Source organism: Panthera leo, chromosome B4 (genome assembly GCF_018350215.1).
Source record: "Panthera leo isolate Ple1 chromosome B4, P.leo_Ple1_pat1.1, whole genome shotgun sequence".
Taxonomy (NCBI): domain Eukaryota; kingdom Metazoa; phylum Chordata; class Mammalia; order Carnivora; family Felidae; genus Panthera; species Panthera leo.
Window position 1 is genome coordinate 125,644,746 of NC_056685.1, and position 16,087 is coordinate 125,660,832.

General features: G+C 44.9%; 1 protein-coding gene across 4 annotated transcripts in view; it reads left to right on the top strand.

The window, feature by feature from the left end:
• RFX4 (regulatory factor X4) overlaps nucleotides 1-16,087 on the top strand; it is a 143,680-nt gene that overhangs the window by 24,173 nt on the left and 103,420 nt on the right. For all 4 annotated transcript variants that reach the window (XM_042947604.1, XM_042947605.1, XM_042947606.1 and 1 more), the window contains one exon: nucleotides 4,317-4,377. In XM_042947604.1, coding sequence (XP_042803538.1) covers nucleotides 4,317-4,377 — 61 coding nt within the window. The remainder of the gene's footprint in view (nucleotides 1-4,316; nucleotides 4,378-16,087) is intronic.

Here is a 16,087-nt window from a genome sequence, read left to right on the forward strand (position 1 = left end):
GAAAGAGAACACTGAAAGCAGACTGGAGGTAAATAAGATGAAAACAATAGTTCTCTGTGTTGAGAGGGGCTTAGATTTCCAGAGATTTCTATTTTCTGTCTATTTTCCCAAAGTCAAAAAACGGACATGGATTACTTTTGCGAACAGAAAACAAAGTTATTTTAAAAACCCTGACTGTCTCTTCAGGGCGCAGCTCAAATGCCACCTCCTGTTTGGAGCTGTGATGTCGCCCAGTGTGTGTTTCCCTGGCGGGGTCTCCATCCACGCATTTGTCTTTGTCCCTGGAAGTCTTTCCGAGCAGAAGCGAGCAGAAGCGCGGCCTCCCTGGCCTGCTTCCCACAGCAGCCACGGCTGAGCAGAAGTGCTCCGGGGGCTCCTGGCCGCCAGAGCAGCCGAGGGCGGTCTTTGCCACGCAGCCCTGAAAATGAGATTTGGGAGCTCTTAGCCTGTGTTGAGTTCATTCCACTAATTCCGCCGGCAGCCTTTCAAGGCAGGCGTGCTTATTATCCTCAGTTTAAGCAACTGTCTTGAAGCTTAAACAGAGTTATTACGTTGTCAGAAGAGCCCCTCTCCAGCTGCCTGCGCCACGCCCAACCCGCATTGTAGCCATCTTCCTCCTGGGAGGGGGTCATGAGCTTCTGGGTCCCCTGTCTCGGTCTGTTCCTCACCTTCTCCACCTTCTTTTCCCCTGACTTGGTCCCCCCTTCCTTGTCATCTGGTTCCCATCTCTGGCACACTCAGAGACTTAGCTCACTTATCACTGCTTCTTCCAGTAAGCCTTCCGCGATGGGCTCTGCTTTTTCACCCAGTCTGTGTCAGCAGGCTCCTCCTTGCCTACCCGTGTCATAGCATTTATCACTTCTCACTGAACTTGGCCTTTCTCTCCGTTGTTTGTCTTTCTCGCTCTCCAACCAGACAGAAGGACAGGAGTTTAATTTCTTTATCCTCGGTGTCTAGCTGGCATAAATCAGCTATTCAGTGAATATTTTTTGAATTAATTAATATAATCCTTTCACTGGCCCTATAAAATGACCATTTACAAATGAAGGAACATGAAGCTCAAAGGTTGAGGGGTTTGCTCAGTCATGGCCAGTAAGTTTTGGCATTGATTCTAGAACACAGGTCTTTTGATATCTAGTCCAGCTTGGCCAAAATGCTAAAATGTAAAGAAGCAGGGGGTGGGGGAGATAGTCTGCCAGTTCTAGTGGGAATGGAAATGTTAATCATGTTCCAGCATACGCCAGGAGGTATATTTAGGTCATTTATGTACTTTTCCTTGTTTGAGAAGAAAATCAATCATGTGTTTCTTAACATAGTCTTTTATTTATTTTGGATTATTTGCTTAGTATCATTTCTAGGAGTTGGGTTGTGAGGTCAAGTGACTGGACATTTTAGATGGCTGTCACTATTACGGCCAGTTTGTTTGCCAGAACTTTGTATGAGTTAACACTACCTTCAGAAAAATATGTGACTGTCAGTTTTACCATTTACACCCCAGCATTAGGGATTATCATTATTTAAAACTCGTGTTACTCTCAGAGATGTAAAATTGTGCCTTATTATTATTTCCTATTTGTTTCTTTGTGAAAACTGAGGTTAGTATTTTTGTGTGTGTGTCTATATTGTTGTGAGACCCACGTGTTCATGCTCCTTATTGTGCTTTTTATTTCTTTTAAGATTGTTGCAGACGTTTGTGGAAGGCAGACTCAACTGTTAAGTGCCAGGTGGGAGGCACTAGCAAGAGGAAACACAAAAATTACTAAGATATCATCCCTTTCTTAAGTAGGAGTTTCTTAAGTAGGATACTGAAGTTGGAGAGATGGATGTGGCTGTGTACAGAAATAATGATCCAGGTGGCTAAACTGTCCAACCAAGAGACAAGTTATAATTGGTTGTAGAAGAGTTAGGATCAATGATGCCTGACTTGGAGAGTATCAGGGAAGGCTTCAAGGCAGTGGTGTCATTTATTCTAGTTGGAAAGGATGAGAAGCATTTAGAAGGAGCTCTAGGTTGACAAAGCACCGTGAGCAGGTGTCGAGCCCATGATGGGCTGGGACACTTTGTCCCTGAGAACATTTCGTGTGAGTGTTTGTATTGGTTAGGATGGTTTTGGTGGTAGGGAAGAGAATACCCAATGAAAAGAGGTTTTATTGACTAAGAAAATTTTATCATCTGACCAAACAAAGAGGCAGCTGTTTGGGGGTCGGCTGATGAGGCACAACATGACATTTGGAACCCCCAGTCTTTCCACCTTTCCTCTCTGCTGCCTCAGTGTGGACTTCATCCCCAGGCTGCTCTTTTCCCAGTTGAAAGCTTGCTGCCTCGCTCTCGTGTCCGCTCAGCCATGTTCAAAACCAGCACAGGCCAGACTCTCTCACCTATTTGTTTGCTTGCTTGCTTGCTTTTGCATAAAACAATAGATACTTGTGTTTTCACAGTTTTGGAGGGCGGAAGTTCAAAATCAAGCCCTTCCATCTCTTCTTATCAGGGGAAAAATATCTTTCCCAGAGGCCCCCAGAGAGCTTCTCTGTAAGTCCTAAAGGCCAGCATCGTGTCACCCGCCCCCCATCATGTCACACCTACCCCATCAGTGGCTTGATGGTAGATAAAACTACGGTGGTAGATTTAAATTAATCAACATTCACCTCTCTAGGGTTTGAGAGGGAATCACCCTCCCTGGACACATGGTCCCCTCTAAATTGCAGTTCTGTTTAGTAAGGAAGAAGCTGAATATGTACACTTGTTGTATAAGCAACAGGAGTGTCTTATGGTGTTTATGAATACACATTTTAATCAGAATCGTACCAGTCTTTATACATTTCCATCAAGAAAATGTTTTCTGAACTCAACTTTATTAAGCTAATTTATTTATTTATTTTTTTAATATTTATTTTGAGAGAGTGAGAGAGCATGAGTGGGGGAGGGGCAAAAGAGAGGGAGATAGAGAACATGAAGCAGGCTCCACACTATCAGTGCAGAGCCTGATGCAGGGCTCGAACCCACAACCCATGAGATCATGACCTGAGCTGAAATCAAGAGTCAGATGCTCAACCAACTGAGCCAACCATGTGCCCCTAAGCTAATTTATTTATTTTTAATGTTTTTCCCTATACCATATTTCATTTTCTTCCACTTTCATTTTTGTTTTACTTAAAATATTTTTTGTGGATGTACAGATTCTTTTCCATATAAATTTTACACCACAGACTTATTTCTTTGACCATTTTACGTGTTCTTAGTAAATTTTGTTGATTATATTTGTGGGTTTTGATGTTATTAATTTTCTCTTGAGATTGTTATTCATACCGGTCTTCTTGGGTCAAATTTTGTGGATCAAGAAATTTTATGTTGACTGTTTCTATTAATAATCTTTATTAGGAATTGGATGAGGCTAATTACTATGTATTGCTCAGTTAATCCACGATGAAATTGTGAGTAGTTCTTCATAGACACAAAGACTGATCTATTGTTCAGATTGCTGTGTTGTAGCAATCAGCAAACCAGGACCTCACAGTCCAAATCTTGCCTGATGCCTGTTTTCATAGGGCTATAAATTAAGAATGGTTTTTACAGGTGAATATTTATAATCTGTTCAATGGTAGAGATGTGAACTTTGAATTCCGGTTAAGAAAAATGTTGCCTCTTCCCCCCAAACAGTTCCATTATCCTTATTAATAGACCTATGTTACAAAAACTGTACTCAATTACTATTATTACATTTTGAATATTGTCAATTAAAGTTTTGTGGAAATTTGTTTTTTCTTTTGTTATATAAATACTATATAATAGTTTTGATTTTGCCTCTTGGCCCCCAGTCCCTAAAATATTTGCTCTCTGGCCCCTTACAGAAAAAGAATTGCCAATCTCTGCTCTGTTGTACTGCTATCCTAATTCTCCCGAACCCTTACACTCTTCTTCCCTTACCTGACACTGCTGTCTATTCCATGGGCGTTACCAGGAGCAAACGGTCAGTGAGGTCTAGAAGTTCTTAGGTCAGAATCTAGAGTCAGGTGTCCAGCTGCAGGTGGGAAAATAGCAAGTCGGGTGAACGCAGTCATGCTGCTCAGTGATAAAGAGAGACAGTTCCTCAACTCTTCACGGGTTAGTTACATCAGATCAAAATGCAAAGTGATGTAAAAGAGTTTTCTGTGTAAGTCAGTTTCCCCTTTTTTTCTCACTCGAGAAGAAGTCTAACATGTCGGAAAAGCCAAAGTACGGTTGCTTTCAAATCATCAATATTTGAGGGAACTTTGGGAGAGCTGAGAAGCCTTTTACTTTTCCTACTGAAGGTAGCTCCTTTTTCTTTCCTTTAACAGATGAGGAAAAAGAAAACAATAGAGCATCCAAGCCCCACTCCACTCCTGCTACTCTGCAATGGTAAGTTCATTTTCAGCAAGTTCTCTCTTGATGTGGTGCTCGTGTAACTTCAGCTTCCTGCTGATACAATAGGGTATCGCCGAAAAGTTTGACATCAGCATGAGAACTTGACATCCAGGAGCCTAACATGCAGTCAATTTAATTTGCAGCTCTGTGTAAACTACTCAACTTAGGTCCAGCCTGGAGATTGGGATTTTCGTATTTATTTTATTTGGGTGTAGATTTTGTTTTCCATCACCAAGACCCTGGCAAGGACTGGCTGCCATGTGGGTGTTGTTAACTGATTTAATGGAATCCATTGTTATAGTTAATAAGGATGCAACAAATTATAGTAATGGTGGTCTGTTCACCCCTACCAATGATCCCTTAATGAATTAATCCTTAATTGCAACTATACTACAATTATTTTAACATTAGTAATATTAACAAGCATTATCTCCTTTAGTGGCTTTACTTTTAATATTTGGAATTCCTGGACTTGGTGAAATATTTAATGGATGTTGTTTTAAGTGGTTGTTTTCATGTTTGAGGTTTATAGGTACATTCTCCTCTAAGAGCTTTACTTAGAAGTTTTTTTGTACCTTTGAGAACAAGAACTGTCTACACCTGAGATTTATTCCTCAAAACTCCATGTCAGTTAGGGCTATGATTCCCCTGGCAGCACAGCCCAGCTAACCTGAGGGGATTAAGGAAGGAAGGGGAGGGAGGAAGGAGAAGTGGGGAGGTGTAGGCACTAAGAGCTATTATGTGCCAGCCTCCTCCATGCCAGGCACTTCCTATAGGTGCCCTGAATTCTCACAATTCTCTGAAGTTGGTATCATTTATGCCCATTTCACAGATGAGGAAAATAAAGCTTAGACAGTTAAATCATTTGCCTGAATATACACAGGGCCACGAAGGGGCACAGGCTGGGTCTCTTTAACTGCAAAGCCCCTGCTTTGGAAGAAAGGAAGAGAAGACTCAGGATGGATGGAGAAGAGAGGACAAATGAGAAAAGAGAGCAGATAGGCTTTAAGGAGCAAATCACATTAGATTCTCCTGACTAATCCATGCACAGGTGAGAGGAAGACTGCATCGGGAGAAAGCATTCAGGAGCGTAACTCAATCTTCTCTAACAAGAGTCTCCACAGTCAGCTTGCTTGGCTGCAAGGACAGCAAAGGTTGTTTTCAAGAGCTTGATTTCCAGACTTTGGCTTGTTTCCATCATTTTGTCCCTGTCTTCTTTTTCTCATTGCATTTGCTGCTTTTCATTTTCTTGAAAATTCTACCCTATTTCCATGGTCAAACCTGTGCCTGCACCCTTCCTCTCCCAAATCATGGCCACACAAATTCCCATAATGCCAGGACATCTAATGAGGTATCAATATAAAGGACTTTGGGCATGAGAATTTCTAGAAATGCAAGGAATCGGCAGACACACTGACTTTAAAAACCTGAGCACGTTGCACATTTCAGAATAAAAAATTTGAGAGTGAGTAGAAGAAAAATCACCTTGTTCGTTTCTAATTTTCTGTGATTCTCTGATATCTGCCTGGCAACAGTGAGTCTGCGGACAGTGCAGCGTCTTAAATCAGACTGCCAGAAATTAACTCCCAGCTGTGTAGCCTTGGGTGCGGTCCTTAACCTCTCTGTGCCTCAGTCTCCTCACCTGTAAAATGGGAATAGCAGTGGTATCAAACTCCTAGGGGTAGTCGTCAAGAGGAAACTGAGTTAGTACAAAGAAAGCGCTTGAAGCATCTGACGTAGAGCCAGCGGTCAGCACACCCTCCCTTCTGAGTCCCCCAGGGCATCCTGGAGCAGGCCTTCCCTCCTTCCTGATGTTTGCAGTCAGTTCACCCCTACTGTACCTAAGTCTGTACAGAATGTCCTTTTCTACATAAAACGTCACGTAGATCATTCCAAAAGACATTTCATTTTCCAATTCACAAAGGCAGGGGATTTTTTTTTTTTTTAAATAAATTTGCTTTCAAGGCCAAATCAGATTCAAGAATTTATAAATTTTTGTTGTATTATTATCAAAAGACATCAAGTTGTTCAAAGAACATCAGATTGTCCTCCAATTCCCTTTATATGTATGAGATAGAATTTCAGTCACTAATTGAAGAAATGTTGGCTGTGCACCTACTATTGCTACACCCTGTTCTAGGCTCTGAGAGTGCAACAGTGAGTAATATAGACCAGGAATGATGAGGGGGAAAGTTTTATGATATAAAAGTATCATATGAATGATAAATAAATAAACAAGGAATGCATTAGATACTGACAAGTGCTGTGCCTAGAGTTAGAACTGGCTGACAGGGTAGTGTCTGAGAGGGTTTTTTAGGTTGAGTGGTGTGGGAAAGCTTCCTGGAGGAGGTGACATTTAAGTACGCATTTGTATGACAAGAAGTCCACAACATGACAATGTGAAAATCAGGGGCAGGGAACATTCTAGGCAGAGGGAACAGTTTCTTAAAAGGCTGTACTAATGTAGGTTGGGCTTTCCCAGAGGCAGACTGAGCAGAGATGGGTGTGCAGGTGGTTTATTCGGGCATGCATCCAATATTGACACATGGGGGTGTGAGGGACACTGGGAGAGGCAGAGGGGGTGTCAGGCTGACAGGAGGCTGCAGTAGAGTCCTCAGCAATCCTGTGGGGAGTTCTGAGGCTGGGCTGGCCCTTCAGAGAGACCAGAGTCCAGGCATTGGGTCCAGGCCTTTATCCCCCACCTTGCCCATCATGGAATATCGGCTACCCCCTGAAGGGGGGTGAAGCTTTGGGCAAGGCAGTTCCCTTCACATTCTGCTGAGGACAACTCCTCAGCAAGGATTTGACCTCAGCAAGCAGCCCCCCCAGCAGAGGAGAAGGACACCTCGGTCCTCAGGGGTAACTTGGGCACATCCCACAGCATCCGCTGCTCCCTACAGGGTGGGAGGCAGGCTGAGCTTGTTGGAGGAACTACAGAAGGTGGCCAGTGTGGGGCACAGCGAGTGAGAGGAGAAGGATACCGATGAGGTGGGAGAGGGAGGCAGGGGAGAGGGTCTGTAAACAGGGAAGAAGGAGGACATTTCTCTTAAGTAAAACAGTCACGCTTAAAACCATGGTGGAGCACATGTGACCTCCTATATTAACTTCCACATGAGTAGAGTTTTTAGAATGTAGTTTCAGTGTAAATACTTTGTCTCTCAAAAGGAACACGGCCCCCCACGCCCCCCCCCCCCAACCATCTTGCAAGGGAAAGTGAGGTCAGTTATACCATGTTCCCCCTGTGCTCTGGTCGCCAGTGAGTTCGGATGTTTATGCACTTTTCCATCTCGTTTGTTTGAATGTCTTCTTTTTCCTTTATTAGCTTTTTAGAAAAAGGCAAGATATGAATACATTCAATAAGCCCTTACTTTGTTTTTATTTTATTTTATTAATACAAGTGATAGGTTTCCTCACTTGAAAACTGAAACATCCTAGATAAGGCTATCGTCCGTTCCTTGTTGTTGTTCGGGGCTCATCCAGAGCAACCCTCTGGCCAGTGGGAAGGGTGTGTGTGTGTGTGTGTGTGTGTGTGTGTGTGTGTGTGTGTGTTTACAGTGTCTTGCCTATGCTTTTACAAGCATGTGTGCCAACAGAAGTTTCTGACTTGTGGATTTTTTAATTTCGGATTTTCTGCTTTCCAAGAGGAATGCAGACATATCACACTAAGGATACTGTCCTACAACCTGCTGCACTGCGTTGACCCACAACTTGCCCTTTCCTCACTGGAATGTCCCGAAGCCATACCCGCGTTAGTCCATAGAGCACAGCCTCATTTTAGCTGCTGCGCACGATTCCACGTATGACAATGGCAGATCGATTTCACCACTTTCCTCCTGCTGGCCGTTTACGTCGTGTCCAAATCTCATCTCCGCCCTTACAGACAGGGCCACAGAGAGCATCTTCATATGTCCCCTTGCACACCTGTTGGAGTGTTCTCTGTGTTGGCGTCGAGAAGGAGAGCTGGGTACCCAGAAAATATTAATGGGACTAATATTTGCCCCCTCAAATGGCTTTGCCATTTTGTATCTTCACCCACAGTATAAGATACTTAAAAAAAAAAAAAAAAAAAAAAAAAGGAACCTAGCTCCACACCATGGCATCTCATTCTCTGAGACATGTGCATCCTTCGTGCTGTCCGCTCTCTGCAACGGCAGCGTGCAGGCCCTCAGGACCGAGGTGTGTAGGCCCAGGAAAGGACATTGGTCTCCCGACAATGCCGAGCTCTCCTGGGACACTTGGTTTGTTTTGGGAATTGTGTTGGGGGCTATTTGCTCCTCCACCTGCTCCCTCCTCGCCACGAGCACCCTCCCCATCGCCCCGGAGACCATCTCCACTCCAAGAACAAACAATACAGTGCCCAAGCAGCCTAAAATAATTGGGGCCACGTGATCTGGAGGCAGTTCCCAGCAGAAAACAGGCAAATATTGTCAAATGCCTTCTGCCAAACACTTTCCAGCATCCTCGGTCACGAGGGTTAGTAAAGCCCAAGCCGCTGGGGACGGGGAGCGCTGCTGGAATCCTGGCCACACAATAACCTCTATTCACGCAGAGGATTTTGGAATGGTAAGCGGCCTGTTCCACCATCCTGGCCTGCTTGCTGCCAGCCCATGTCCCCCTCCACAGCCCTACCCTCTCACACACCTCCCTTGTCGCCTGTGTCACTTCTGGCTCCCTGTGCGCCAGTCAGGGCAGAGGCATCTCCCCTTTCAGCAGTTTATGGGGTGCAGGGGGAGGCCCTTCCCCAAAGGAAGAGGGTAGAAGACCAAATCATCTCTTTCTTGGGGGGGGGGTGTTTTTTTTTCTTTCTTTCAAAACAATTAAAAGGAGGTCTTGGGTGATTGATGGCCTTTCAATCCTTCAAATTAATATAAAACAAAAGAAATTTCACGTTTCTCTTTAAAATGTTCTTGGAGGCCGCAGGTAGAAAGCTGGACTGGGTACTGTTCCAAAGAAGTTTGTTGAAGTTTCGGACCAGGTCACAGCTCCTAGACCAGAGTCACAGAGTAACCGGTACCCGACGTTCGGTACCCATCTCTGACTTGATCCTTTATTCAACAGTGACAGAACATTATTCGCTTCCATAATATGAGTTAGGCCACCTTGTTCCAGAAAGGGAGGCTGAACATTTTTAGCACTGAAAACAGCCAGAGATGTCCGATAATGCCTGTAGGTGTGACCGGTGCCCTGCTAGAAACCCTCTACCACAGAGGCAGAAAGGTAACTAAGCAGGACAGTGTGAAGGGCATGTCTCAGACAAGGAGATGCTAGGGTGTGGAGCTATGATCCTTTTTTTTTTTTTTTTTTTTTTTTTTTTTTAAGTATCTTGTGCTGTGGTTAAGGTGTAATTCTAAGGTCTAAGGGTAAAGCCGCTTGAGTGGGCAATTTTGTAGTCCCACTAACATTTCGCCGTGAACACCCAGAACTTCTTCACACCAATATGGAGAACACTCCCACAGGTGTGCAAGGGGGGCTTATGAAGATGTTCTTTGCAGCCTTGTTTGTAATGGTGAAGTAGAACTGAGTAGAGACGGGGAAGGGATGGAAAGAGAATGTTGAGGGGGATGGTTTATGATAAAGAATGGTACCCAGATCACCTCGGCTGTGGCCACCGGAGCTCTGGGCTGCCTACCCCTGGCCCAGCCCTGACAGAAAGAAGCATTGGCAACAGTTGAACTTGTGACACTGTGCTATTATATAGTGCCTAGTTTTTGTCACAAAAAAAAAAGCAGGGGGGGGCGACTTTAACCAAACACTGAGCATAGGGATTCTTGAACCTGGCTAATTCCAGGCCTTTCTGGAATACCAACCCAGTAGCTCGTGGGGCAAACACAGGATATGGATTAGCAGACTCCAGGTTCTGGTCCGATTCCATCATCATAGTGGCAGCACTAAATCCCCGATTCAGCCCATCACTCTGCATCAGCCAAACCTACAGGTTAAGCAGATGCCAGTGGCAAACCAGGCTTGTGCCTGGCTGGAGACGTCACCAGCCAAGCTCTTCTGCTGCTCCCTGTCGAGTTGGCAGGACTGTTACCCCTATTTAAAGAAGAAGAAACCAAGGCAGGCAACTGAACACAACAGAGGGTCACAGTCTCACTCCACCCGAGGGGAGGATTGCCTGATTCCCAAGAAGGCCCTCAAAGGGGAGGGAGAGCCAGCCGAGGCCCTGGGAGAAATACCAGATCCATCTGAACACGTGTTTCTGGTTGGTTGGTCTACCTAGCAGCAAGTCGTAGGCTTAAGTGCTGTTTAAAGAAAAATGGATCGGTTTTGTTTCTTTGCTTGTTTTGGCTTTTTATAGATTCAGCCTCAGACCTAGACAGAGCCAATGCCCACCATTTTGTTCGTGTTTCTTGTCCAGTGAAGTCCTTTCCTTGGTTCCCATTTTCTTCTGATCAATTGTCAGCTTCCTAAAGGCAATGGCAGGGATTGCATGTTGTTGCTCACTGCTGTATTCTACAGTGCCTGGCACACAGTAGGTGCTCAGTAAATGTGTGCCGGCTCACTGACCAAAGGAATGTCAGTCCATAGCACACAGTGAGAGCTTTAGGAGCCTCGTACCTGAGTTCATACTCCAAACCTGGCTTTTCCCAGGAGAGTGGCTTTGGGCAGTCACTTTGCCTGGCCCTCCCTTTCTTCCTCCCTGTCATGGAGATGATGTTACCCATCTTGTGTGAGGAGTGATAGCAAATGTGAATATCCCTGGCACAGAAAATATAAAGCAAATATGTTCATATTAATTGGGGGTTTTTCCTTAATCACCCAGGTCTTAAGGTTAAAAAAAAAAATTGCTTTTCTGATCTGTGCAAAAGTCTGTGCAAAAGTCTGCTTTCCTTCCTTCCCACCTCCTTCTCTCTTCCTTCTGCAGGGTTGACTGACTGTGTTCAGGGCACAGTAGTAGGAACTGTGCTAACATAAATAGGGATGCTGTTTGGTCCCTGCCTTCAAAGGACTCTCAGTCTAAGATGTAAAGTGTTACCAGAATATTCCACAGTAACCTAGAATAATACTGACAGGTGCCCCTTATCCAGCGTCCCCCTCTGCCACCTAGAGGGCTGTGGGTTGTGCGTGGATTCTTGTTGATCCCCTCAGCGGCCTTGGGAGATGGGTATTAGTATCCTTTGCATCATGTTACTGATGAAAGAGACAAGGATCTGAGGGTTCAAGCAACACACCCGAGCCTGTGGTGCCTTGCAAGTGGTGTGGGCAGGATTTAACCTCAGCGTCCCCTGCCTCTGAACCCAGTGCTGCTTCTCAGTGAGGGCAGTTGGAGCTGCAGACAGATATGAAGGGCTGTGGAAACTCCCAGGAAGTGATGAGAGCTTTGGGGGCAGAGGCTGCGCTTCCTGTCAAGACTTTCTCCTCCACAGGTGCAACTCCGTGCCTGGCGGGTGCCCATCGCAACACTCGGCATGTTATCGGGTGAATGAATCCATGAATCTGGCGAGGATGAGGAACCAACTAAGAGGCCATGAGCAGATGGGGCTGGGTGGGAATTAAACATAGTGTCAGGGAGAGAAATTTGAGCTGAGCCTAGAGGGGCTCACCTCTTGTGGTGGAATGCCCTAGAACATATGGGGTGGGGAGCATGTGCAAGATCAACAGTCCTTTGGCTGGGGAGAACTGTATGTGCAGAGCAATGGGTCGAGAGAAGCCTGGAGAAGTAGTCAGGGGTCATATGGTGGGGGCCTTACATGCCAAGGGAGGGAATTAGAACTTCTCCACAGAGGCAGAGGGGAGTAACTGATGGGTTTAGATTACTGTCTGGCCTCTGCTTAGCAAGTTTGTTTTCATGTATTTTTCAGTCTCTGGGTCAACCTGAGTAATAAGTTACTATGTCCTGCAAGGCTTTTAAAAGTCCTGCTGTCTGATCTTCTGGTAAAATAGAAGAGAAAGTTTCTGTTGTAGACATGTCCGCAAAGACCCGGGTAGTGGAGACTCTGAACTGAAATCTCACACGTACAGAGAAGAGAACAGGTTTCAAAGGAGAGCAGCAGGAACAATTATGCTGGGTGCTGAAACATTTGGTCTTCATTGTCAAGTGCTGATACGGAGCTTCCTCCCCTGCCCTGGGTTGCTGCGGCCAAAGCCTCATGAGGAGATCTTTTTCAAAATGTATACCGCAGATAATGACTCCTGTTGGCTAGTAGACTGAGTTCATTATCTCCCCATAATAGGATAGGTTCAATTCAAATATGATCAAGTTATTAAATAGAAGATCAGAAAAGTGGAAGAAGTGGGGAATTTTTTGGTGATCATTAAAAATATCCAGGTATAATGGAGTATTGTTCACCATGTCAGACTAATGATGTCCTCTACAAGTGAGGAGAAGGGGAAATTTCATCAGATATGAAGAGAAATAATTAACTGCCTTTCTTTCTGCCATGCCTTGGTCAGCGAAGCAGACATTCCAATTAGCAACTTCAGTACACGCACGGACCCTCTGGATTTTGTAAGGAGGTTTGGGGAAAGGTATCATGACGCTATTTCTGCGGAAACTCATCGAGCGTCAAAGTTGCCCTTAATGCCAGTTACATCTATTCACTTGTAGAGCTTATTAAAATGCTTCATAGTCATAAGCCACCTAGATACCTTGAGGCGAAGAAGCTCTGGGAAGAGGAACAAAATGTGGGTAGCATTGTAGTTATTTAGAAGGCTCTGGCCTTTGGCAGGTAACCGCTTAATTAATTCAGCCTGTGTGAACCGTGACTTACACTCATCTGGATTCAGATAGTTTGTTGCTGCTATGGGTTCATTTAATGGGATGTATTTTAACCCTGCTCTTCTATTTTAATGCTGATCCCTTGGCCGTACTCAGTGAGCGAGCGAGCCACAAGAATATCAAATATAAACTCAGGCACGGGGGGTGGGGGGCTTAAGCAAAATAGCTAATGGTAAGGGGGAGCCAGGAATCCACCTGGGAGACTGTGCTCTCTAACACCACATGATCACCGCCCTCCATTACTCCCTTGCGGTTCTTAACCATGAGGAATGGCGCCTCCAGTCATCCTCCAGTCCAGTTAGGAACCTGAGAGCTTGCCTTGGTTGGTGCCATCCATCTCACATCTGTCTGGCAGCATAAGAACCACACGCACTGAGTGTTATCCCTGCCCCCCACGGCCACTCCTCCAATTTATACCCCATCACTTTTTGCCTGAAGTCTTGTAGTAGCCCCTAACTGGTCTCGTTTGTTCATTTATTTGTTCAACAGATACGAGTTAGTCGCCGTGTGCCAGGCCTTACTAGTCAGCCTTGTCCTCCTACAGTAGAGGTGCCAGAATGACCTGCCAAAGAGTGAATCTGATCATGCTGCAACCATGCCTGAGAAAACTTAACTGGCCCCCTAGGGGTGCCTGAGTGGCTCAGTCGGTTAAGTGTCCCACTCTTGGTTTCGGTTCAGGTCGTGGTCTCATGGTTCATGGGTTCAAGCCCCATGCTGACAGTGAGGAGCCTGCTTGGGATTCTCTCTCTCCCTCTCTCTCTGCCCTTCCCCCACTCTCTGTCTCTGTCTGTCTCTCAAAATACAGAAATAAACTCAAAAAAAAAAAAAGAAAAAGAAAAATGGCCCTCTATCATTTTAAAGGGTCATATGCCTTTTGTAAGATGAACTCTGAATGGCTTGAAATGCATGTATATTGAATGTACCTATGGATTTTTCTGGCCAAAGTTAATTTTAGGAAATGATTAGTAAGGATAAGCAAAAAGGGATACTTTCTCCTCCCCACAGCTTGTCCTGCACAAAGTTGCAGCCATCCAGGATGTGTGTGTGTGTGTGTTAGACTGGAAAATGTTCTACCATAGTCTACAGAGTTGAAATCAAAGCTTTGAAAAGAAATTGCTTTTTTTTTTAAAGTTTATTTATTCATTTATTGGAGCAGGGAGGGGCGGAGAAAGGAAGACAGAGAATCCCAAGCAGGCTCCACACTGTCAGCGTGGAGCCCAGTGTGGGGCTCTAACCCACGAACTGTGAGATCATGACCTGAGTGGAAGTCAGGAGTCGGATGCTTAACCGACTGAGCCACCCAGGTGCCCCTGAGAGGAAATTGCTTAATGGGACTCTCAGTAGTCTAAGATGAAACCAAGGAAACTTGGATGTTTTTTGCTTTTATTGTTATATTCGTTTACAATCAATCCGTTGTTGGCTCATAGAACATAGTAAGCTTTAAATTCATATTAGTGACTGTTGTTATTGATGACATTATTATTATTTCTACAGCATCCCAGAAATGCTCTGGTCTTCCTGCCTCTGAGTCTTTATTTTTTCAGTTCACTGAGTACTGCTCCATCGCCTCCTGCAAATGACATTTCTGCAGTAATTCTTGAACTCCGAGGGTTGCCAAACTTCTATTCCAGGCCATATTCTCTTGGGGGCATTGGAAGATTCTCCATACCCCTCCCCCTTTGTTTTTTTTTAAAGGCTCCTTTGCAAGCCCTTTCTCCACTCGGACCATTGTCTCCATCATCCAAAGCACATTGTCTCTCCCCCTTGCTGTTCTCCTTTGCCTAGAATCCCCTCCATCTACCACAGCAGGACACTGTAGTGGGTTAGAGGAAGACTCTCCCATTTACTGCCTGCGCGACCATGGGCTCATGAGTTCCACTCTCTGAGCCATATAAACCTACCACATAAGGTAGGCTTTATACCCATGTATCCAGTTTCCTCATTGGACACATGGGTATAAAACCTACCTTATATGGTTATTGTGAGGATGGAAAGAGATACCAGATACCCAGTGCCTGGAACCTGGGAAAAGAGCAGCAACTGATGCTAGCTGTCACAAAATTCAAATCCCACTTCATCCATGAAACCTTAATTACCTCTTCTCATCTACACAGGAATCTCTCTGTTCTCCCACCTTTGACTGCTCTTATAGTAGTTAATTTTTCATATTTTGATGCATTATTCTTCCCAGATAGACTGCAAAGTGAACCAGGACATAGGTCATGCCTTATGTCAACACAAGAGGCTACAGGAGCCAGACAAGGAACAGAAAATAGATTGGTGTCAGAAAAGTAGGGAGGAGTGAGGACTCTGGCCAACTCGAGGGCACACCTACCTCTGGCCAATTATTGTCATGCGGGAATATGGGCCCAGCATTGCCAGATCTCAGCCTTTTCACAAGAAGCCAGATTCTTAGGGGAAATGTCCTGAATTTTAAAAGCCAGGCCAACAATATTGAGGCCAAGCAAAGCATGTCTGTGAGACCCCACTTTGTGAAAGCTGCCATATTTCGATGGTCCATACAAGTTTGTATGTAAACTGGTCATGTGGACCTCTGAACTCACTTTTAGAGAGAAACAGTGCTGTGAATGGCAGTTAGGGGTCCAGGCTAAGCTAGAAGGCTGATTCCCATTCATACCAGACCTGAAGCTTAGGACAGTCCCAAGAAATCTCATCTCTATGTGAAAGCATTTTCCCACGGCGAGCCACGTCCAGTGTTTGTTCTAATTTCCGATGTCAGGGACATGTATACTAGAATGTAAGCCCTTTCAGGCCAGGGCCTTTGTTTTGCTCTCTGCTATTTCCTTAGTGTCGAGAGCAGTGCCTGGAACTCAATAAATATTTGTTGAATTTTAAAGATTACCTGTATCTCTATCCATCTGCCCACCATTTAATCTATTCCCTATGTACAAACAAGGACTATCTTGCGCACCAAGTGCTCCCCAGCACTTGGCAGGTGGTAGGAGATCAATAAGTATTTGT